The sequence below is a fragment of the Homalodisca vitripennis genome, chromosome 3, assembly GCF_021130785.1.
Source record: "Homalodisca vitripennis isolate AUS2020 chromosome 3, UT_GWSS_2.1, whole genome shotgun sequence".
Taxonomy (NCBI): Eukaryota; Metazoa; Arthropoda; class Insecta; order Hemiptera; family Cicadellidae; genus Homalodisca; species Homalodisca vitripennis.
The window spans coordinates 144,477,851-144,504,129 of NC_060209.1; the positions used below are offsets into that span (position 1 = coordinate 144,477,851).

General features: G+C 33.1%; 1 protein-coding gene across 2 annotated transcripts in view; it reads left to right on the forward strand.

Moving 5' to 3' along the window:
- Positions 1–25,970, forward strand: part of LOC124357628 (bromodomain adjacent to zinc finger domain protein 2B-like) — a 37,584-nt gene extending 11,614 nt beyond the window's left edge. The window contains exons 5-10 of one of the 2 annotated variants that reach the window (XM_046809586.1): positions 3,013–3,165; positions 5,512–5,622; positions 10,810–10,963; positions 15,341–15,482; positions 20,518–20,672; positions 25,655–25,970. In XM_046809586.1, the coding sequence (XP_046665542.1) occupies positions 3,013–3,165; positions 5,512–5,622; positions 10,810–10,963; positions 15,341–15,482; positions 20,518–20,672; positions 25,655–25,720 (781 nt within the window). In that variant the 3' untranslated portion in view covers positions 25,721–25,970. Of the gene's footprint in view, positions 1–3,012; positions 3,166–5,511; positions 5,623–10,809; positions 10,964–15,340; positions 15,483–15,638; positions 15,852–20,517; positions 20,673–25,654 lie in introns of those variants that run through there. The other variant, XM_046809588.1, reaches the window with a different exon arrangement.
- The last annotated feature ends 309 nt before the right edge of the window (positions 25,971–26,279 follow it).

Genomic DNA, 26,279 nt, shown 5'->3' on the forward strand with positions numbered 1-26,279 from the left:
TATAAACATAATACAATGCATTTCTTTCAAGAATAGTTAAATTATGTATTGGATAATTATGAATGGTTTTATGTCTAGTATTGTACATGTTTCTGCCTAAAATTGTCAAATGGTAAAGGAATCTCTGTAAGATGGTATCAAAATTTCATAGATATAAAAGCAAGGTGAAGTTAAAAGTTTAATTTGTTTGACTAAAGGACGGCAATTAGCTTTATAATTTGTCCTCATCATTGCTCTCATTTCATTTTTCTGAGCTTTTAAAACAGTTTTCTGAACTTTTTGAAGCTTCCCATATTATATTCCATATTTTAAAACAGATTGGATATAGGAAAAATAAACAGTTTTATGACTTTCAAGAGAGATTTTATCTACCAAAATCCTCACTGCAAATCTAAATAAAATTAACTTTTTTGACAAGTATTGGTTATACAATTCTTGTTTCTTGGTTTAAAAAATGTAATGTATGGTATGTTAATATCCCTAGAAGTTATTAGTGTAAGAAAGGTTATTTTATTACTGTCTAATTGTTTATTTAGATTTTTATCTCACTTAAAACTGTATAATCTTTGTTTTAGAATGGTTTAGTAAAAGTCCATTTGTTTCAAACCAGTTCTGTAAGTGTAATGATCTTCATTCTGTTGATTTTTTATAATTTATTAAGTGATTTATTAATTAGGAGGACACTTGTATCATCAGCAAAAGCGCAATTAATTAAAAGGAAGGTCTTGAGGGAGATTGTTTATATAGATTAAGAATAGAATTGGTCCCAAGATTGACCTTTGTGGGACTCCAAAACAAATATTTAGACTGTGTAGACTTGAAGCCCTTTAATTTTTTTAATGATAGTTCTCAGCTTCCTTTCACTTAAATGCGACTGCATGATATTAAGTACATTATTCCTTATTTCAATGCTATAAATCTTACTAAGCAAATGTCTGTGATTAACACAATCAAAATGATACAATGAAGATTGTAACAAATTTACATGTAATAAAATTAACCAGCAAAACTTTGGGAAGTGTAATCCCATTTAAATTTGTAATCTGTGTATTTAGCTTGTGTTACACATTTCACTAAGTTGGATTTTATATTTAATTAAACTAGAGTGGTAGGCCTCCAACCTAAAAAAAAACAAGAGAATAGTTTGTAGTTACATGATTGTATATCAGATCAGTTCATGTCTCCTGCAGACACCCAATGCCTGAATATCCAGGGAGGGAATAAATGTAAATAGTCAGCTCATAATACACATGATATTTTGGTTAGACGCTATCGATTTTTTGATACGTCACTCAGACTGCTGTTGTCCCTCGCTTCACAAGCCTTGTCTATTCCATTAAGTTATTTTTGGTCAAGCCCAAATAAATTATCACTAATGTATTGTATTATTGTGTTTTGTCAATGACTTTTGTATGTATAGGAATTTGGGGAGTGATTAATTGTAGATTTTATGAAAGTACTGGTCTAATAGTCGATGTTATGAATCAGAATCACATATACTTTAAAACAATCATTGTTTCAACAATAATGTTGCCACAACATAACACTCTCTGAAGATAACTTTTATTGACTTTTACATTATTTCAGTTTCAAATTTCATAAATGGTCACAAAATTCAAAAATAAATTATTATTAATTCTCGTGCATATTTTCTTGTAAGTTGAGTCATAAAGAACATATTCATATTGTTATAACTCATAAACAATGAAACTATGTATTGCAATACACTAAAACCAATTTATCATTTTTAAGTTTCATAATTCAATCAATCAATCAAATCAATCAAAATCTTTATTACAATTTCTTTAAGAAATGTACATTCGTCAAGAGATACAAGTTTATATACAAAGAAAATAGGTCCTTCAAGTTTCGGTCTTGCTTCAGTCATCTTGTTTCAAAATATTCCTTCATTGAATAAAATGGTCGCTCCATCAGCCAGTCTTGCAGATGGCGTTTCAGTTGTTGGCCGTTGAGGATTTTCAGATTTGTTGGAAGTGAGTTGAAAACTTTCCGTCCGATATATGATGGTTTTCTGCTGTATTGTGTGGTGCGGTGCGGTGGAAGATGATAGTCTGCTGCTCTCCGTGTGTTGTAGGAGTGAATGTTTTCTCCTGTGGTAAGCTCTGCCTGGTCTGTGTAATTTATTATTGTGTCGGGCAAACATTTTTGCTGTCAATAATTACCTTTCAAATTCTACTTTAACCTATTGAGTCCCAGACATTTTGCGGATGCAAGAAGAGCCAGACCATATGGGCTTTAGACTGTAAGGTAGTGTGAGAAAAGCCAGACCAAAATTAGCTGTTTTAAAATAGTTTAGAAAACTATCATATTTTAATTATTAATCAACAAAAATACATACTTGTTTGTTTTGTTTGTAATAAGACTGTTCATATAGAAACAGTATTAGTTTTATAAATACAGGGCTAGGAAATACTTTTTTATTAAAATAAATTGTGTGCTTACAAAATTTTTGTGAATGTTTCCTTTTGGTCCAAAAACTTGTCTGCTAATAATTCCTCTCTCAAAAAAACACATTATTTGTTCAACAAACAATACACTTTTGTATAAAAACACGAAAAATAAATTAAATAGATGGCCTTCTGAATAAGTTGTAACTGCACTATATCAAGTTTTTTCGGAAAGGATTGATCTTTTCAAATTAAAAACATTTTTACTTAAGTGTTATTTGAGATAGTTTCCTAGTCGTAAAGTGGCTTTATCTCCAACATTTCTGCTTTGAGCCTGTGGTCGTACGTCGGCTTTTCTCACATGTATTTCTGACGAGTTCCTAGTCGGACATTGATACTGAAAGAATTAAGAATAGAACTTGCAAATACATTTTGATATTGGAATCAAAGTAGCATGTTTTTAATACTACACAATTTAATAATAAAGTAAATAAATGCCTAGGAGTCCGAGGAAATGTTTTGTAATTATGATTGATATGCCTATTCTACATTTTTATAAACTGTGTCACAGAATTTTATTGACATATGTTAAACTGTGTTACAGATTTTGTTTTGCACAACTGGTGGATGGAGCTAATGTAGATAAAGTAATATCAGACTTAGAAAAAATAAAATTTGGAGTAGGTAAATTAAAAGCGGAACGAAAGCTAACAAAAACTGAAGAACCAGTAACACCTGAAGCGATAGATCCTTACACGTAAGTAACAAAAATTGATATTCTTAATTTATGAACAATATAAAAATTTATACAAATTCAACTCCACTCCAAAGTTATTTGTGTTATATCAGGGATGCTACAGGTCAGGGAAATCAGGGAAGTCAGGGAAAAGTCAGGGAAAAAAAAAACAGGACTGGAAATCAGGGAAAAGTCAGGGAATCCGGTCTCAAGTCAGGGAAAAGTCAGGGAATTTCGACGTTGGTCAGGGAAAAATATAAAATCCCTTTACACAAATAAACTTACTCTGTAATTTCTATGTGCTACTAATTACTTATGGTGCAGTGTTCTAAAGTATTTTACTTCTGTGTTGTAAAAGATCATTTAAGTCAATCTTTTTGTACGTATTAAACTGTGTTCACTTTATTTTTTGCTTTTTTATATTTGCCACCCTCAATACCGCTTTTTTCCACCCATTAATAGCAAAAAACCCTGGGGATTGCGTCGAAAAAAGTCAGGGAAAAATGAAAAATTTGGTCTGGAAATCAGGGAAAAGTCAGGGAATTTCATTATTGGACTCCTGTAGCAACCCTGTATATCTACTTAAATATATTAACCCTTATAACGTCAGTATATCTTTTCACAACTTCCAGCAAACGGCACAATATTAAAAAAAAAAAAAATAAAATAAAAATAAGTGTGTAAAGTTCATTTTTATTTTTACTTTCTATAATTATGGTAAGTATAAAAAGTAAAAATTTTAAAATTATAAAGTCACTGTACTCAGGATTGTCAATGTTACGAGACATGTTATTTATCACTAATAATGAACACGGTACTTTGGAATTATACCGACCACACCCAGACATGAATCGTTATTTGACATTTTGCTTCTACTGATTACTAGATTAGCGTAGAACAATATTTCGTCAATATAAAACAGGAATTGTTTTATCGCAAACCCCTCCCCATCCTCAGACAGAGGTCAAAGTCGAGCGGTCTAGTAGATAACGTGATTGCAGAGTCTCGCCGCCCGTTCAGCTGGTGCATCGCTTTGTTGTACTTCCGTGTTTTACCTCTACATTTCTCCAAACACAAAAATTCAATAAAAACAAACATGATCAAACTAAAACTAAACTCTTTATTGAAAAAACACTCAAAACTTGTTTTTATTCTTGATCATACTCCGCCACCCAAAATGCGAGTGCCATGCCTTCTCGCTGATGTCAACGAAAGAAAAACATCCCTCGAGATAGTACCTATCAGTAAAATATCAAATTCTAGAGGATCTGATCAGAAATATAAATTGAATTGTTATGGAAAGGCAATTATGTACCGCGCAAATCATGTGATGCCACGTGGCCTGTCGTAATCGGGATTCTCGAGAAAGATAAGATAAAAGCGACAACAATACCGATCACAATGCCTGGAAATGCTTGTAATTTTGTAATTAAAGAGTTGTTTTTTTGTTCTATCATGTTTGTTTAGCTATAAATTTATATTTTTGTGTTCTTCATACTGGTGTGGTCGGTATAATCCCAAAGTACCTGAACACTAAATAGGTGACACTAAACACTAAAATGACACTAAAAACACTAAATGAATACAAAACTAAGATATCAATACTTTTAACAAATAAATAAAAACCATATAAACAGAAAACACGACGAAGGAAACCGACTCAGCGATGGTTAGACACGCACTACCTGAAGCCAAACTGCAAACAAAAGCGCGCGCGCTGTACGGCGTCTGTGCCGTGTGGCGGGGAGAGTGTCTAGACACCGCGTCTATTGTTTCAAACAATGTAACGCGACAGCTATATTTTGACGCTTGACATAGGTCAACAACCCACACACATGGTTGACGCATACCGTTAGTGACATTGATCGGATTTAAAAGGAACTTAAATTTGCTATAGATGCAGTTTTGTGTCGATGCGCCGTACCGCGTCTTTGCCGTTTGGAGATAGTTTGTCTATGCGCCATACGGCGTCTGTGACGTTATAAGGGTTAATTCCAGCTTTAAAATTTCAACTCCTAAAGCTTCTTTACAATTTACGTTTACAGTTTTTTTTCACATAACATTTTCTCAAGTACTGGTATTAAATAGACAGATTAGTAGCACTAAATAAAATATAGAAATAAGTCGTGTGTCAGTTAATGGAAATATTGTTTACGAACTAAGGAAATTACTGTTGTCATAACAAGTTTTAAAGGAGAGAGTTCTTAAGGAGATAATTTGCAGATCTTTAGAAAAAGTAATACTACTCAGAAATAATTCATAATTTCTTTTATGTTATGCAGTGTTTAGAAATTAAAATGTCTGGTATAATTATTATATATTTTCTCATATTTTAATGACAATGTTAAAGTTGTGTTTTGTTTCCAGGTTATATGTTGGTAACTTACCCACAAACATATCAACGCAAGTGGTAAAAGAAAAATTTCCTACTGCACATAGGATAGACATTGGATATGCAGCAAAAATGAAATATACTAGGTTTGGGTTTTATGTAGCTAAAATAAGTATTCATTCACGTATTTTTTATTCTTAATTTTAAATGAAGACCAAAATGTACTTAAAACTGTAGATAAATTAATAGTGGAACGAAAAGCTACTCTTGTTAAAACTTAAGAGTAGCAACCCATTTTTTATTATATGAAATAAGCAAATTTAGTCTTTTTCAGTTTATTTTAAGATGGGAAATGCTATGAAAACCATTATTAGACTTTACGCTTTAGATATATGTTTTAAGTTCTCGGAGTGAACATGTTGCATATTGATTCTTCCCTAGCAATTTTGTTTATGTTTGTAAAGAGCTAAAAATGTTTGAATGTACTAAAAGAAACATAATACAATGAAAGAAAAATGATTTAATAACACTTGTCTAATGAAGTCAGATATTGTATCCATAACATGAGGCATGATCTCAAAATAAAATTACATTTGTGTAATTATACCATACGAAGTGGTCACCTGCTCTATCATTTCACTTTATATTCCCAAGTAAATTTTGAAATAGTTTCACGCGTTAGAGAGTGTTAAATTTGTAAGTGAGTCACAAAGATTATATATAAAAAATTCTTACTAGACTAAAGTAAATCATATCTTTCTGAAACTTTAAACATGAGGAAGGTGCATAAGTGTTGATTGATGAACAAAAATAATTAAGAGTTGATATTTCCCTTGAAATATTAGAATGCGAATTGGATCTGTTAGAAAACATAATAGGCCTTACAGGCAATGTCCTATTAATCCAAGTAAGGCTCTTAATCCAAGAGCCAAAGTCCACAACTCTTTTAAACTTTCATTTGAGTTTTAGTTACTTACAGCCCATTCATTCCACCTAACATTTGTCTATCATTCAATTCTATTCACAGTTACCAAAATACTCTATTATCATGCTTTGGTTACAACTAACACTCTAAGTGGAAACTTGTCACTTGATGTTTGTCACAGGAGTCTGTACTTGGATCATTTCTCTTCTTGCTCTAGAATAATGACGTAACTAATTATGTCCAGTACTCAAAGCTCTCTATTTGTACTCTAATAACTACAAATTTACAGCTACTTTACAATATTATAATATAGTATTTCAGTCAGTCACCATTCATATACCTGATAACTAAAATCTGATCAAAAATACAAGTTATTGTCGTCTTACAATAAAACAGATAGTAAGTATTATTACAGAATGATTAGCTCCTCTCACAAAGCTAAATCCAAACCTCTTAATGAAGAATTGATGTTTACCGTGAAATATTGTTTCCTTAGAAACTTATCAAAATACTTGTTTAATGGAGCTATAGTTTATTACTATTTATTTACTCAGAATACAGAGTGTATTTAAATTATTAAATAGCTTTTTTTAATAATTTGTTCTTTTTTTTAGATTTATTGCTGTTTTCGCAAACAAAACATTTTTACAATGGGACAGTGTCTTTTTAAAGAAAATTGTGAATAAGAAATGGGCAAACTGTCTCTATGTATTATATATGGTGTACATAAAGTCCTGCACAGGTATAATATATTCTGAACGATAACACATAAATCAACAAGATTTGGTACATAAACACTACACCTAAAAATCTACTTTTTGAAGGAACTATCAGTTTTCTGTAATATCATGGGGACGTCCCGCAAGGAGTCAGAAGGAAATCTTAAATAGGAGCTCAGGTCAATGTGCACATCATTTTAAAGGGATTATCTAGCAGAGTTTAATGCCACAAACCGCACTCAAAAAGATTGATCCAGTACAAAATGGCGGCTGTTCAAAGGTTTTATTTAAAAAAGATGTTTACTTACCAAATGTTTTCAGAGTAAATGTTCGAATTGTTCACCTCCGGTTATTTGACAGTTGGAAAGATGCACATAAAAACTTTTTGCAGGGCAACTTGAGGAATCGTCTGACATTCTTGAAGTATTCTTTGTCTCAGTTCATTTAAATTTTGAGCCTTTGTTTTGTAGATGTTGTCCTTAAGGTAACTCCAAACAAAATAGTCTAATGGAGACAGATCTGGTGAACGCGCTGGCCATTCTACAGTCCCCCGCCTTCCGAACCACCGTTGCCAACAAACAGTGTTTAAATAGGCTCTTACGTCTTACGTGTGGGGGTGCTCCGTCCTGTTGAAACCAGATATTCTGGAAATGTTCTCCAAACATGTTTCAAAGTGCTGGTGTAATTTCATTTTCTAGCAAACGTTGGTATGATATTGCATTTAAATTTCCTTCAATAAAGAAAGGACCTACCAACTGGGTACCTATCACACCAAGCTAGACATTCACCTTTAGTGGATACTGCGTATGTGCCTCCCGCATCCAGTGAGGATTTTTGCTACTCCAGTAACGGCAATTGTGCCTGTTTACGCTTCCATTCAGCATAAATGAACACTCATCTGAAAACACAATATTGTTTACATCAATTTCGTTGCGATCTATTTTGGCCATCATAGTTTCACAAAATTCTATACGTCGATCGAAATCATCTTCGTTGAGTTCGTGCACCAAATGAACTTTATAAGGCTTAAAATTAGACCTTTTCAGAATTTTTTTAACAGACGTAACAGAGATATCATGAGTTTGTGCTGCTGAGCGTAGGGACTCTTGCGGGTTCTCAATAAATGACTGCAATACATCTAAAGAGTTGTCTTCGGTTGTCGCAGTAGCGGGCCTTACTGACCTATGACGATCGGAAATACTTCCTGTTTCCATAAAGCATTGAACAGTTCTCCCTACAGTTGTTCTAGAAATTGGCTGTCTCTCGTGAAAGTAGTTATTAAATAAATGGCATGCTTCCTCATGTGATCGACCCAAAGATAAGAGCTTTTTAATTGTTACTGTTATCAGGTTTTCCCCGTTATCAATATATTAAGACCAAATTTGTAACCCTTGAGGATAACTAACGTCATAATTCACTTCTGTACAACTGACAAGCATAATGTAGTATTTAGCTGCAGTATTTGTTTGGTTGGAGTTTTGCTTTACTGGGGTTATGGCTACTAATAAAATGTAACCAAGTAAAACCTTTGAACAGCCGCTATTTTGTATTGGATCAATCTTTTTGAGTGCGGTTTGCGGCATTAAACTCTGCTAGATAATCCCTTTAAAATGATGTGCATATTGACCTATGCTCCTATTTAAGATTTCCTTCTGACTCCTTGCGTCCCCATGATATTACAGAAAACTGATAGTTCCTTCAAAAAGTAGATTTTTAGGTATAGTGTTGATGTACCAAATCTTGTTGATTTATCTGTTATCGTTCAGAAAATATTATACCTGTGCAGGACTTTATGTACAACCTGTATTTAAAGAACCAGAAGAACAAAAAACCAGAAAAATGTTATAAGCTAAAACAGTTTGAAATAAAAACATAGATCCTTTATTTACATTTAAAGTGTGTAATGTGTGGTGGTTCGGAAGTCATCTTTAAGCCGTTGGTCCCCAGGTTAAGTGTTAAGAGAGGGCTTTTTAGCCCTAACTTTGCCTGGTAAAATAAGATTACTTTACTTTAACATAAATAACAACTTATTAAATTTATTCGCCATTATCTTTACTTATAAATTTTTATGTTTCTTTATTTATATACAGTACTAGCGGGCCCGGCGCGCTTTGCTGCGCATTTCAATAATTTTTTGCAAAAGTTGCCCGCGGCTTCGCACGCAATTTCCCGTTGAAAACAGTACACTATATTCACTTATTCTTTTTCTATCACATTCTAAACATTGCTGAGATAATTGATAGTCGTTCCATCGTGAGCCTCTTGGGCGTATTATGAAGGTATGTACCATATTCCTGCCTCTATCTAGCTGTTACCCACGGCTTCGCACGCAAATCTTAAGAACCGAAGTCCTTATATTACTTAGTAAATTTTTTTTTTACTATAATAAATTTTAGATTAAATTAGTTATATCTCCGATGCCACGATTGAGCTTGCTTTGTTGTCTCGATCGAGAGAATATGTACACACGGAGTTTTTGAGAACCATACTTCTGTCAAAAAAAAACAACTAAGGTTGATTTTATAACATTCTTTATATTTGTAGCCAACGTAAGATAGTAATTATGATATCTGCATTACTCTTCTGATCAAGCATGAGCATGGTTTATATTAAATAAAATATTGCAGTTAAAGGTGAATTTTTACGTCAAATTTGAATTGTATTATCTGGATAGTAAAGTCTATGTTTAACAGTGATTGCAAAAACAGTTTAAACAAAATTTGTCGTTTCTCTTAAGCTTACTCTATGCTTTAAAACTATAAGTGTAATATATGTTTACAAAGAACAGCTGATTAAAAATTTGAAAAGACGTTAACATATGTTTGCTGCAATGCATTTCTTATGGGTATTTCTGTAACCAGTGGGGCGGAATCCTGAATCGGGAAAGGGATGGGCATAGCTTATAAACCTTCTCCGTGGAAAAATACATATACGTACAAATTTTCATCATGATCGGTCCAATAGTTCACGATTCCATAAAGGACAAACATACAAACATTCATTTTTATATATATAGATTTGCAACATAGTTGTCTACATCTGATTTTATTTGTGTATTGGGAAGTAGATGCCATGCCCTGCCGTGCAACAGTTGCAATTATTTTTGTAAATCACAAAATATATATAATCTGATAAAATTTTTCCAAACAACACAGAATGTCACAGGAAGATTATTGTGAATACAAGTTATGTTGAAACATTAAATGACAGAAAAATAAAAACAAAATAGGATCATAAAATAGATGGTGGCAAAAATGCATTACTGTGGAAGTTAAAGGGTTAAGTATAATGATATATAAATGCAAGATCACTCTAGGTGCTACCTGTTTAGAGGTTTCATCTCTTGACATTCAGCAGTTAGGATATATACATACGTGTGTGTGTGTGTGTATCCAAACTGACACAGAAATTGTGATCTAAGTGCTGGGTTAAAAACTTATGCTTTCGTCTTATGTGGATAATAAAGTGCTTATTAAGTATTTTATTTATATTTTTTTTAAGCGTATATTTCTTTTTTAAAAACAACTATTTTCATAATCAAAAAGCTAAATCTAACTTTTCTATTTAATGTTTTTGTAACGACAACAAATATGGTTGGTTTTTTAACATAAGTGTAATAATAGGCTCACTATTAGAGTTTTTAATCATTAAACTCATTGCATCTAAATAACTGCATCTTTTATTTGCAGATATGCCTTCATCCGATTCCAGACAGCTGAGGCTGCCATGGATGCATATAAATCAGCTCTAAACACGCAGATAGCCTCACGGTCAATCATCCTGCGGTTCCGGAGACACAAAGGACCAGTTGGTCCTCCTGGCGAGAGTCAGACAGAGCACTTGGTCAGTTTTTGTTATAAAAAATACAAATTTTGCATACAATATTGTTTTAAGAGTAACTGATCTTTAGTATTGTCTTTTACCACACATAATGGTAATATTTTTTTGCCAACTAGACCAACACATAGATTACAACATGGCTGCATGTATCACAAAGGGGAATAGAAGTGTGGGGAGGGGGTTTTTGTTGTATGAGCGTTATAAATAATAATGCCTTTATTGTCAAGCGCTTTTCAGTGAACGCTGTTTTACAAAAGTACTCCAGTCATTAACACTAAAATACTATGTTACAAAATAAATACGTCAATTGTTTTAGGCTACATGGGAGGTCATTGTACAGTGTAGGAACCCTCTCTTGTGAAGTTTGAGACGAACCCTAGGAAAGTGACATTGTCCTGGCATGTAGAACGCTCCTTAACACGTTGACTGCTGACGGCAAATGCATGTAAATTGCACCAGAAGCTAAAGTCTAATATTTATTAATACACTTACCATTTGCTATCAGAGGCAGATTTATGGGCAGATAATAACGTCCGTGATCCAAAATGGCGGATTACATGACGTCACAGATTGACCCGCGGATCAGCGGGGTCAGCATACGGAAAGAGTTTTGTCACACAGAGCGCGGCTAAAAAGTCTAATAACGCGAGTGGCTACCGTAAAAACAATCCAATTTGAAACTATTTCATTATACAGTGCAAAACAAAAACAAATAAAACTATATACAATATTTACAAGGTCTTGAGGGCATAGCTTTTACTGCTGGCCTCTGTGATATATGTCAAAACAATTGACAGCACAAAGTCCTGGTTTACCTGGACAAACAGAACATGTATATGTTGTCATCTTCCTTTTCTTTTCATTCTTGTAGCATACCCTACAATCTTTACGTTTTCTGTCACCCTTTTTATCCCGTTCTTCATTTTGTACAAGTTTGTGGGTTGGGTTTCTTGGCGGAGTAATGAGAGGAGCTTGCTGCTTTGGGGGTAAAAGACTCTCTATCAAACTGCTTCTAAAATCGTACAAAGAGAGTTTTTTGTCAATCGTATGCATATTGTGAAGCTGCATGGCATTTATTACTATCATTTGCATCACATGAATAAATATCTTTTTATTCCATCGCAAGGTTTTACGCTCGCAAGGATAATAAGAGAGCATCTGGTCCGCTCGGTCGATGCCTTTCATGTGTGCATTGTATTGCACTATTGGCAGGGGCTTTTGGATTTCCTGCCCTCTCTTGTTCACAACCGTGACCATTTCATTTTCGAACTCGTTTGATACGTACATTACAGTACGTTTGTCACGCCATTTCCCGACCATAATACCTTCTGCATACTGAGCTTGTGTTTCCCCTTTCTTTAGCTGGGCACTTTTCACTGCTGCCGGATTGTGTTTCCTATCTGCTCTCAAAGTTCCAGTGCAGTAGGTTTTTTCAGAGAGAAGCTTAGCTGCCAATTCAAAACTATTATAGAAGTTGTCCATAAAAATGGAGTGGCCATTTCCAAGTTTACCTTCCATGAGTTTCAACACTACCTTAGATGAATGACCTTTACCAGACAAATCTCCGTCTTTACCAGAGTAGATAAAAAATATCAATGTCAGTCCAAAAGGCTCAGTAAGAGAATATAACTTCACTCCGTACTTATGGCGTTTACCTTTTATATATTGGCGAAACACCAATCTTCCTCGCCACAACACCATGGCTTCGTCCAGTGACAACTCTTTACATGGATAGTACACCTCGTCCATCTTGTTGTTGAAGTGGTCAACAATTAGTTTCACCTTTGCCAAACGATCAGTTTCGTTTCCATTTTCTGATGAAAAATGTAAGCGTCTGAGTATGAGGAGGAACCGATCTCGGCTCATATACTCTCTAAAAAGTGGCAAATTGTACAATCTATTTGTTTTCCAGTAGTCCTGGAGTCGGTTGAGACGAATTGAGCCAGTATGCAAAAGTAGGCCTAGAAAAGTTTTTAATTCTGCCACTTTAATGTCCTTCCATCTTGTGACACGAGATTGTGTAGTTGTTGTTGGTCCACAAAATAGTTCTAGAGCATATTTGTTTGTTTCAATGCACACTTTTTCGAGGAATGGATCGTCCATCAACATAAAAAACCAGTCAATCGGTGAACCATTACCTGGTACATCTACTAGCAATCTATTGTTTCCGGTGAAAGGGATCTGTCTTAGTCCATTTGTATTATTAGCCCATGAAGGGTTTATTACAATATCTTCACTATCACTACCCGAACTGTCAACAGCAGTGTTTCCACTGGATTCACTATCCACATCTGATGCTTCATCGTCAGTAGCACTATTTTCTGTAGCACGGTTGGCAGACATGGTGAAATGCGATATAAAACTTGTATAATACAATAGTACAATGTCACTACACCTGAAATGCGATATAAAACTAATATATTACAATAGTACAATGTCAGTACACATAAATAAACAACTCACTAAGAACGCATCACTTGCACATGCTAAAAACGCGGGAAACAGAAACGCTCAACGAGTACGAACCGTCCCGGCCGAGAGCTGGGCTCACACTGAGCAATAGTCGAGACTATGGCAACGCCCCGCGGATCTGCGGGGCCCGCACTGAACGTGTTAAGTCCATTCCAGAACAGAAGTCGTTCATAAAGATACTCGGGCTAATTAATCGTCAAAGTCATAAATCATGCAGCATGTCAGTACCCTACATAAGAATAAGAATAATACATACAGCATCCATCTGTAAAAGGTTGGCCATTTCACAATAAGCGGATCATATTTTTGCAAATTGTATCAGGTAATAAAAGATGGAAAGGTTTCTAATGCAAGCTTCTAACCTTCTGGATCCTGAACTAAAATATTTATAATAGAAAACAATTGTCTAAAGAATTTCTCCACATAATGAGAATATAATTAAAATCAGAGTAAAAAATGAAGTATTTTATTTAAAATAAAAGGAATGGTAAGTTTCTGTGGGAGGCTTGCAACTAAATTGAATATTTTTCTACAACTATGTAATGTGTTCTAAAACCATGTGTTTTCAAGTACACCAAATCGGGAGGATTATTCTTATACAGCTTCCTGCAGTGACCTAAACTCAATTTCTATTTCTAAGTGGCTTATCTCTAAAGCTTTTTACACTACTGATGAATTTTTAATTTCTGATTGTTTAGATATTTTAACCTAGTTTTAGTACTTTTATGTACCAATGACGAAACCTATTGTAATACGAGATATTATTTAATGGTGAATAAAATTTGAATCTGAATCAATGTTGTTAAGGCTTACAAAATAGCCTATAACAAGGAATTTAAATATTTAGTTCATCAGTAGCTCCTCTGTCATTGATTTACCTTAGATCTCGAATTTGAAACTGCTTTCTGTAATATGATAGTGACAGTAAAGGCTGAACATCATTCTCCATCATGTAGGTTTGCTTCATCCTGTTGGCACTCAAACACATATCATTTCTATCAGTAACAACAGTTCTGATATTTTTCTCATTACATTCCACAAATTTAAACAGACCTCTGTAAGGAGATTTTAGTGACCCATGAGTTGTGTCATCTTCAAGAATATAGTCTGTGCAGGTCAATAAGACCTTGGAATACAGTAAGAACAGAGTTATTGTAATAGGTAGCAGGATGGAACATATGTCTTGATTTATATGCTTTCATAATTGAACATGAATGGTTAGCTTGTTCATTGTACTGGTAGTCTGAATCAGGAGCAATATTCAAGTAGCCAAAAAGATTCACTGAACTCCAGTTCTACAACCAAAGTATGGAGGTACACTACAATCCGGTCCGTATTATTTGGGACTGGAAAGGATCCAAATAGACAAAAATTCCAGATAATCCAGGAATACAGTAAAAACACAATAATACAGATAATAAGGAATCCATATGTTACAAATATAAAAACGTAAAAGAGAGCCAATGTGTTGCTTCAATTTACAGAATTAAATGAAATGAAGGTTGAGAAGAAATGTTGTGTATTGGCTCACAAAAAACTCAGTCAGTGTATTTTTAACTTTAGTACACTCTTTCTGGGAAGTATGATCATGCATATGTTTCATGGTCATCATTTATGTGTGTCACTAATGTCCAAAATAAAACCTTGGTGGTTATTTAATTAGTGGTATAATACAGTTTGAGAAAACATTATATCTCCAAATGTATGCTATAATCTATTATAGATAAAGATATTTTTGGTCCATCAACAGAAAAATTAATCTTATTTTCAAAACTATGAAAACATAATTGTAGTCCTACAACATTTCACAAATTCAGTTTTAATTCCACTAGATTAGAAAATATTGTTCTATTTAACTACAAATGTGGCATTCAATAGTGTTCTTTCAATATTGTTGTTTTGTTACAGAAAACAATACCAAAAGTACCGAAAATCAAGAAAGAGAAAATTGAACATGAAGAGGATGAAGATGAGGATGACGATGATGATGATGACGACGACGACGACGATGATGACGACGATGATGATGATGACGACGACGATGATGATGGTAAGTTAATTGATTTTACTTATCTGTTAAGTTAGTACCTCTTCAGCTGATAACTCCACGTTTGCTTTCATCAGTGCCCTTTCACTGCTCCTAGTCCATTTTATACTCGCATGTTTGATATGAAGCATGTAATAATGTATTTGAGTTTCGTTGTAGGTCACAATGAAATTCATAAAGACTTTAGACTCTTGTTGGAATCAATTGAAGAGTCAATTTTTGAACAGCTTGCATTTGGATTTCAAATCATCATAACCAGAAAGCTCAATTAGCACTATTTTCTACCCAGACATAGAGTTGACAGGTTATGTAACAATTTGTAACAAATTGGGCTATGTGGCAGTAGACTCTCAACTCCCTCTGTCTTTTGAGAACTGATGGAACAACTGTTATCATTGTAACAATACAATTACATTCACTATTTTACATAGAAAGTTTTGTTCATTTTATTATTCTCCTTAATAACTGCGGATGCAATAAGGCTGAATATCGTACAGCTGGTCACATATCTCTCCCCCCTTCCACTGCTCTAGTTTCATATGGCTCCTACCCTCATTCCTACCCTTAGACCATCTACCTTATTCACGTGAGTTGTCACCTTTGTCAAGTCAGCTTTGAAAGTAATGTGATTTGAAACTGTTGAAGCAGCAAAAGACAAAGTGACAAAAATCATAAATAGGCTTACAAAAAATTGCTGCACACAGTATAAAATTTGTATGAAGCTGTTTAGAAACCAAGGAGAGGAGTTTATTGAAGGGAATAATATCAGATTGTAAATAAAATGTATAAATAACAAATTTCTCAGTTTTAGTCCCGGGGTTTTTTAGCTACACTTCATATTGACATTAGGATGGACAGAAAAGTATTAACCCTAGAAGCCTACTGATAGTGTTTTTATTGTTTTAAAATTAACCAATGCTCAAAATTTAACATACAAAGGCTGTCCAGAAGGTAACAGACGTTTTGGCATGGTACGGCAATGAGCGAGACTATTCGTTAAATCAGATTAGCCTCCATCTTGGTGTCAGACTTTTCCTACTGTTTCCATGAGCGCTGCAATTGAAAATCTCACCAGTTGTTAAGTACAATCTGTGATAGGTATAAGTTGTTGGCGAAAAATTACATATAATTGTTGCGCTCATTTCAACACTCCTCTGTATACAAAGTACGATAGGCACAATGCACAGTCTATCACGGCTGATTGTGTCCAGAGTGTAGAAACACTGTGACAGCAAGATGACGCCACGAGTCTCGCCCATTGCCACACCATGTCAAAATGTCAGCCCTCGTCTTATGTATATCAAAGTATTCCAAATAAAACGCAATAAATATTTGCCACAAATATGTATAAAAAGTTATGATGGCAATTAATGCATTTACGTCTATTAATTCCATAGCTTAGACAACTACAAGTGTATTCAGCAAAAAAATTCAAAATATACATATTGTTCTACAACCCTACCCCTAATGCCTAATGGTTTGTTGGTATTTAGTGCTACTATAAAAATGTATAATTCCTAAAACTAACGTTTTAGCTTTTTTATTTTCTGGAGAAAAGGACAACAAATTAATAAAAACTCCTATTGTCAAAACGCTAAATATATATATGTTGTTTGAAATTTAATATTACTTTATGTTTTATATTAGTTTATGCAAATACTTTAATGTAGTTTTTTTATTTTCTGAAGGAACAGGTAACATACCAATAACAATACCTCTTTTTAGACTCTAAAACAATATTTTATGTTATATTCTACCTACCTAAAAATCAGACAAATAACAAAACCATAAACATTAAATTTTATAAAAATGTATTACAACATATAATAAGAATAAAAACCGCTCTATTCTGAGTCTCTTGAGGATACCTTCCCCTTCCTGCCACCCCTTGTTGATTAAGATAGTGTTTGGGTTGATGATGTAGAAGTCTTTTCTGAGCAAAGCGTTAAGCGTTAAGTTTTTGTTGAAGCAGTTGATAGCTTAATACTTCCGAGCATTTCCTCCACCAACCATGAAAGCAATATTGAATTTCAGCACTCAAACCAAATTTCAACTACCTTTAAATTTAAACCAGTAAATGAAGTTGACTTAAAAAGCATAATTTCATCATTTGAAAACAAATATTCGTCAGGATTTGATGAAATTTCAATTATTGTTCTAAAGCAGTCCTGTCCACTAATATTAAAACCCTTAATACATTTGGTTAATTCTTCTTTGATATCAGGAATTTTTCCAGATAAGCTAAAAATAGCTAAAGTAATTTCTATTTTTAAAAAGGGAGATCCAAATGATCCTGCCTGTTATAGGCCAGTGTCTCTCCTCCCAGTTTTATCAAAAATATATGAAAAAGTTGTTTATAACCAATTTTTAAATTATCTGGAATCTAACAATTTCTTAAACAGTCAACAACACGGTTTTCGATCTGGACGATCTACAATTACCGCCGGTATCGAGTTTATTGATTCAATAATCAATTCAGTGGATAAGGGAGAACACGTGATTGGAGTATTTCTGGACTTGACCAGAGCATTTGACAGTGTGTCACATTGTAAATTAATAAGTACTCTTAAAATGTTGGGTGTTATGGGAAAGGAACTTGCATGGTTTAGTTCTTACCTTCAAAATAGGATGCAATACATTGAAATAGAGCATGTTTCAAACAGTACTCGATATTGTTTTAAAAACAAATTCAATTCAAAACTAAGAACAGTAAAGCATGGAGTCCCACAAGGATCAATATTAGGTCCACTTCTTTTTCTTTGTTATATAAATCAGTTGCCTTTATTGGTTGGAGAAAGCTCTGCTGTCTGTTTATATGCTGATGACACAAATGTGGTTATCTCAGGAAAAAGTGTTCAAAGTGTTGAGATGTCCGCTTTTATAGGTCTATCAATGATAAAAGACTTCTTGATAAGTAAAACCCTTTTATTAAACTCAAACAAATAAAATTTTATCTCTTTTTCCACAAAACAAGCTCTAAACAGGGTTCAACCCAACATTTTCATTGAGGAAGAACAATTGCTAAATGCCTACAGCACAAAATTTTTAGGATTGATTATAGATAAAAACTTAAGTTGGAATGAACATGTGGACTATGTTTTAAATAAAATTTCCAGTGGTCTATATGCACTGAGACGATTGGCTAAGGTTTGCAGTGTAGAATCTCTAAAATCAATTTATTATGCTCTCATTAATTCCCACATTGCTTACGGTATAGCTATCTATGGAGCTACCACATCACATAATTTATACAAAATTCTAGTTAAACAAAAGCACGCTATTAGAATTATAAAGAGATTAAAGAGGAGAGATTCAGTTAAGCATATTTTTAGGGAACTCCAAATATTTACTGTCTACAATCTATACATATTTGAAACTATAAATTACTTTGTTCATTTCTGCAATCTTGCTTTAACAGAAAGAATACATCAATATAATACACGGTTCAATATATCTAATGATTCTCATCACTTGGAATTTTATAAAAAGAAAACCTCGTACATGGGGAAAAAGTTTCTAAATCATTTACCAATTGAGTTGAAAACTAACTACAACACAAATCATTTCAAAACTAAACTTAAAGAATATCTATTAAATAGACCTATATATTCATTCCAAGAATTTTTTGAAAGGGCTAATTGACTGGTTTAGCTCAACATGTCTATATGTATTTACGTGTATATGTGTCTGTGTATATGTATTTATGTATGTATGTGTCTGTTTATATGTATAAGATAATTATTTATTACCATAACTTATAATGAATGAATGTTTATTCTAGCAACTGTGCATGAAATACACTTAAAAATTATAATAGTAATCCTAGTACTAATGCTTATGTTAGTTAATATTTTATAAGTTGATGTTAGATAATTTTTTTATTAACTATGATTGACGCTATTCATTGTACAATCTGTGCATTTGTTTTATGAATAAAGAATTTCTGAATCTGAATCTGAATCTGAAGTTTTTGGGCTTATCTATTGACAGAAATTTAAGTTTTTCCTGTCATATAAGCGACGTGGCGCAGAGGATAAGTTCTGGAATATTTGTACTGCGTAGGCTTTCTCATTTTGTAAACACTGATATTATGCACTTATTTTTCCTTCCCTTTCTTATGCGGTAACCATCTGGGGTTCCGAGAGATGCAATACGCATTGTATCTTTGTCTTGCAGAAGAGGGCAATGCGAATTGTTTCTGGCATTCGTCAAAGAGAGTCTTGTAAATCTGTTTTTAAGAAGCTTGAAGTTCTGACATATCCTTGTGTTTACATTTTTTACACTTTGATGTTTTTTAAGCAGAACCATGGTATTTTTCAATCTCTTGTCCCTCGATCTGGATATAACCTGCGAAACAAACAAAAACTGAATATTCCTTACCATACCACTTCCTTCTTTAAGCATCACACCTATTACAGTGCCGTATCATTGTTCAATGCTCTCCCTGATTACCTTAAATCTAACTTGGATCTAAACTATTTTAAAAGAAAGCTCAAGTCATTTCTAATTGAAAATTGTTTTTATTCTATAGAAGAGTATATTAAAGGTAGATAGAGTACCATACATAGATTGCTAGTAGTTTTTAGTTATATTTATTTTGACGCAAGCCAATGCATGTACTTATGTTATTATGGCAATAAAGAAATTTTAACTTTGACTTTGACATAAAAGCCAACAAAACCTGTATTTTAGAGTAAATTGATTCTTCCCCTTTGCAATCATGTGGATTTTTAAAATTTGTTATTTTTAAACCTAAATTTGTAGTTATGTGTTAAGTTGCCTGAACAAGAAATCAGATTGCAATATCAAAATGTGGTGTTGTTGAATTTGTTTTGTATCACTGAATGATGTCCCACATACCCCTGTTATATTCACAATTTTTCCATTATCAGAAACTATTTAAACAATGAACTACTTGATTAATACAAATAGAATACAAACAAAACAATAGAATTTATTTTAAATCTTATAGTAATGGGTTATATAATGTATTTAATGTATTGTATACTTCAGCATTTTTTTTTTTTTTTTTCAACAGGTGAGGCAAACAACATGGAAGAAGATTATGACGATGACGATGATGATGAAGAAGAAGATGAGGATGAAGATGAAGAAGATGATGATGAGGATGAAGATGCACCTCACAAAGATGTAGAAGAAAACTCGGAAGAAGAAGATGATAAGGATGATAAGGTAAGTTGATTCAGCAACACTAAATATAATTCAGTACATTATAAAACTTTGTTATGCTCTGATTCATAGTCGGGCGGCGTTAGAAAGGGTTCGAACCAAAAATTCAGAAATTAGACAGATATCTTAATCTTTTTAATGTGAAATGTTAAGTTTGTCCATGTTTTATTTCCATCATTGTTTTAGTGAAGTTCTATATCTCACCAGTCTTTTTAATAAATTACACCTTGCCATAAAAAATCTAGTGTCTAAAAAGTATCAAGCAGGAACACTGAGAAAAATTTAATTTAATTTTAAACAAGCTAGGTATGATGTCACACAGTCATCAATGTAATTTTCTGATTCTGTAATAACTTGTCAAAGTTGCATTAAGCAAATCTAAATTGTTAAATTTGTTTTTAGTGGCTGTAAGTTTAATTATGAGGTTAAATGCTCCAAAATAGTAACTAATAAATAGATCTCTCATACAAAGAATGCATTTCAGGGCTCATATCTATATTTTCTCCTAATCATGGACACTCTGAAACTGTAGAAAACACAAGTAAAGCGAGCTTAAACAATAGAGATTTAAAGATTTATTTGCACATCTACTCCAACTGGCTTTGACCATTCTCAGACTAATCACAATGAAGTTTAGTCAGCAAAGCATCTGTACCATATCTTTGTAGTCTGGATTCTTAATCGATCCAGTAGTAACATATTCAAGGTGCCTTCCTAAAGATTTGGAAAACATCACACAGGAATCTTTATTGTTGAAAAATCTAGCGATCCATTCTAGAAGACCTAAGATCCGCCAGCCTTTGAAACAATGTTGCTTACATTTTCAGGAAAGTATCTAATTGAAACATGGAATCAATCAGGTACCAATATACTGCATGTTGTACTTTCACTTCATCCTTCTGACTAGGATTGGTTTCACTAGTAGGAGTAACCACCACTGCTCTGCTGAGGTTCATTAACATGTGGTTGATTCCATCCCATCCTACAGCAGAATTAGTGGCTGATTGCAAGGTTACTCTGGTGACCTGTAGAGATATCTTCATATTGTCAATATAAAGTTGAATGTTTCGTTCAATATTGATGCTATATCATTAATAAAAATACAAGGGGTTCAAAATTGAAGCTCTAGGTTCTCTAGAGACTTTGTAATGAAACTGCCAGAATGCAGTTAGATATCACATTTTTCTCTATAATAGTGATTATGAAAAATTGCAATTGGCGGTAACCAATAGAATTAACAAACCTAAACGACAGAGTGAAACCACATGTCACCTACCATTCGGTGTCCATTACAGACTACTGAGACAGCACTATTGTAAATCATTTGCAAACTACTGATTTACAATAAAAATGTAAAAGTGTAATAAAAAAACGTGATACAGATATTTAAAAAGAACATGAAATATTATTGCACTTTGCTACATTACAGTAAGATTTACATTTATTTGCTATATTTAAAATGTTTTTAGTGAAAAACAGATCATTAAATATAAAAAACATCCTACGCTGTTTATTTAAAAGGAACCAGGCAGTATATTTGTTTATTTACCAAATAAAATATGGGATGTAACAACTAGGTTTGCAAATGAGACTATTTAGGCCTGCTTTATTATAAAACTGTTTCAATAGCTTGCAAATACATTACATTGTAAAATCTATTGCGTTGTAGGTTCAATTTTTATTTTCAGAAAAACATTTGATAAATACTTTGATATTATCCGGATGCCACTATTTTTGAAAGAGTTTTTCTTACCAGGAACCTAAAAAACTACATTAATTTATTTTACTTACTGTGAAAATCACTTGTCTTTGTCTTTATGATGATTCGTTCTTGTTTTCCTACCTCCAAAAAGGAAGCAATGTCGGCAAGGAGGAAGTTACTTTGTCCCTATCTACTATTTGTTATTAAGCCATATAAATATGTAAATACATGTGTACATATTATAAATATATAAAGGCTCAGCAATTACATGATCTGAGCTTGAATTTACGTACTATCTTTAGGGATATGTTTTTCTTTTTTTGCCTGAAGTGCGGAGAGGCTCCAAAGGTGCTACTAAAGCCTGCACCTATGGCTTGTTTTCTGTTTTTCTATGTAGTCACTTAAGAGATTCAAGCACCTGTCATATCTTTTAAATACCCTCTGCTTTAACCCTTAGCGAGCCACAAATAAATAACCAAAACTACTCCTAAGAGCCATACACCTTAAAAATAAAAAAATTCCCACATACCAAAACCAATTTTTGTTATAATTCTTATAACATAAGAGGTAAAAAAAAACGATAAAATATTTTTTTCACTCTTTATTGTTAATTTACAGCCAAAAAATGGTAAAATCATAATTTCACTGAAAAAATTTAATTTTGACATTCTATGTGTTCATATATTAAATTAACAATTTAGTTGAACACAATTATTGTTATATTTTACAAAAAACGAGCATATAGTAATTTGTATTTAGAGAAAATATAAAGAATATAGTAAAAATTTATATATATACAAATTAAATAAAAGCAATGAACTAAAAAAAAAAAACTTGACAATAAAGCCCTACATCACGATAATAATACATAAACTACACTGCAAATTGATCAAAAATATTGATTAACATCAAAATTGAAAAGATAAATACGCGGATCGAAAATGGAAGGGTGAATAAACATCTAACCTCACGGAAGGCTACAGGCGGACTGAGCGCGCGTCAGTAGACGTCGTTGGCTCTGCGGGAGACTATGAACATCCGGCCGCCCGCTATTTTGCCGATCGAACAAGAGCCGTGACCTTCAAAATAGACACGAACGGTTGTCTCTTGTTTAGATAAACCTTGTTTAACAGTTTTTACTAAGTTTGTTACCCAGAAATGCTTTTAAATAATATTAAAATAAAAAATTGATTTTGCGTCAGTGGACGTCGTTGGCTTTTAGCGCTAGTTTAGGCATGACATCTAGTAACGTCATTGGCTTGGTAAGGGTTAAAATCTGCTGCTTGCAAATGTAGCCAACCTGTTACAGTGCTTTGAAGTTCGTCGTCATTGGCAAACTTTTCAAAAGAAACCACCGCTTCATGTTTAGGAACAGGTGCAATTTGTTAAGCAAACTCCAAAGTAAGGGGTTGATAAAAAATATCCCATTTGAACTTAGCCAAAAGTTCATTTGTTGGTTTTTTTCCCAACAACCACAAAACTTGAGGTAGCCTAGTTTTTCTGTCACTGTCTGATGTAAAAGAAATTACATGAAAATTAGCAGAAAGTTTTAAAATAGAGAAGCGACAGTTCTCACAAACTTTTTCATTCACTCTGTTTAGTAGGTCATTACAAAAGAAGGCTTGCCACTTCTTTCTTTATCGGGAATGATTGTTCCACCATTTTTTTTAAATTTGCACCCATTGATGGGCAACATCTTTACTCAATATTTTTGGGCCTTTAAACAACACATAATTCAAAATGAATCTCGGCTGCTGAAGAATTTTTCACTAAAGGACATCTTTTAACACTACACACTTCACACTTTACAGGATTTTCTATTATGGAACTTGTGTTTCGAGGTTATAATTATTGGAAACCACATGAACCTACAATGCTCAGCTTTAAACAGCTAAAAGCATACTGAACCACTGTACTCACTGATGTCAACATGGCAGCATTACCCCCTTTACTTTTCGTGCTACATTAACGGTGGTTACTTTCTGGATAACCCTCGTGTTGTAGAATATTATACAGAACTGTATTTGGAATCAGTCTTATTTTTTATGAAAATATTTGTGTTACAAAATTAACCTGTATTAATATTATAGGCAGTTTAATGATTTGTTTTTATAATGTAATCTGGAGTAAAATTATAACATATTTGTCATATTCACTGTGGGAAATGAGACAATGTAAAACAGCAAAATTTGAAAAATTGTGTTTTTCACTAAAAAATGAGGTATGGGTGTCTAAAATGCGACTTAAGGTACCCAGGAACCCTTGTGGAATCGAATTGATTATGTCAATTCCAGGGTTAGAATTCCAGTCCACTGCCACTAGTGGCGGCTAGCCCTCATCAAGTCCGTGCTCAATATTTCACTGGTTTTTCACCCCCAATGGCACTCGGGAATCAGTTTTTTTTTTTTTAACTATATACTTGTTAATCAGTATAAATGTATACTACCCACTCACCTTTCCCTCCCCTAACAGTAATACCATTACCACACATTGTTTAAGAATTCCATCAACAGAACTGTCTGAACTTAAATTTGACACTTTTCCATTAGAAAACAAATGTTCAGTGAGTTCAATACTATTCAACTATTCTTCATTGGACTATAGTTACATATACACAGTCACAATACAATGAACAGAACACCTAACAGAAACAAATGAACCAAGATGCTGATCCGAAAACGGTTTGCAACAGAAGAAACAGTGGAACCAACAAGCAGTACAACCTTCCCAGTCCTTTACTGGGCTCCCACTGAGGCAATAAGTGAAGGTGGAGTGGGGGGCTGTTCTAGAAGCTCGTCACATGCTGCAGTAGTACAGCAGTACTACAAAAGCAGCCCGCTGCAGTAAATGTGTTAAAATACAATTTCATCAAGAGAATAATGTTACTTAATGAAACAGTTGAAAATATTCCTGAATAAATACTTCATAAAATTTTATAACTACATTAAAATATTCTCCATATTAAATTGCTGCTTATACTATATTTTAAATATCTTACATTCATCTATTTAGTTATTGCTGTTAGTATTAGATAATTAATAATTTTCATAACTATTTGTCTCTTAGACAACAGTAAGTTAAGGCTTTTACATTATGTTTTAACAAAAGTTTATTAAAAATTTTAACTGTCTGGTTGCATTAATAATTGCTCATTATCAAATTTATTTCCAGGACATCATATGCTTTTAATTTATAATTCTTATTATAACATGTATAGAGTGACCAACATTATTTATTTATTATTATTACATTTTTACTTATCATTATTATTATTTTGTTTCAGTTTCAAGACTTGTTCGAGAAGTTCAAAGAAAAAAATAGGGATCTAGGAAATTGGAACAAGCTATAATGATGAGTGATTATGGCAGGCATAAATGTATTCTCTCATGTTGTTCTTCAATAGTAAGCCAAATATGTTTCGGCATAAATAATGGAAAATATTCAGTATAAGTAATGGCAACTATAATGTAGATTATTGAAAATAAGCTTTTACCCCTAGATCTGGTGCAGTACTGTGCGAATCCATGGATGTGGATCAATGTGGATAATGATACAAATGACTGTATACACTATTTACTTAGAGTAAGAATAATTATCAAGGTATCATAATGGCAGTTATGATATAAGATTCTAAGGAACACTAACCAGTAGGCTTAGGTAGAGAAATAAAATAAAATAAAACAATACATGTAAACAATTTCTTCCCATTCAACAACAGTCATTGCCAAACAGTAAAATAGTCCATTCTTGCTCTGGTCATGGAGTACCAATGATAGATAGGTGCACTACTGAAAATATAATTAATTCCTTTACATTCTATAAATAAAACTATTTTCAGATCTATAATACTTCATAAAAATTCCTTAGTGGACGTTTTCAAATAAGAATTTCCCAAATGAAATACACAT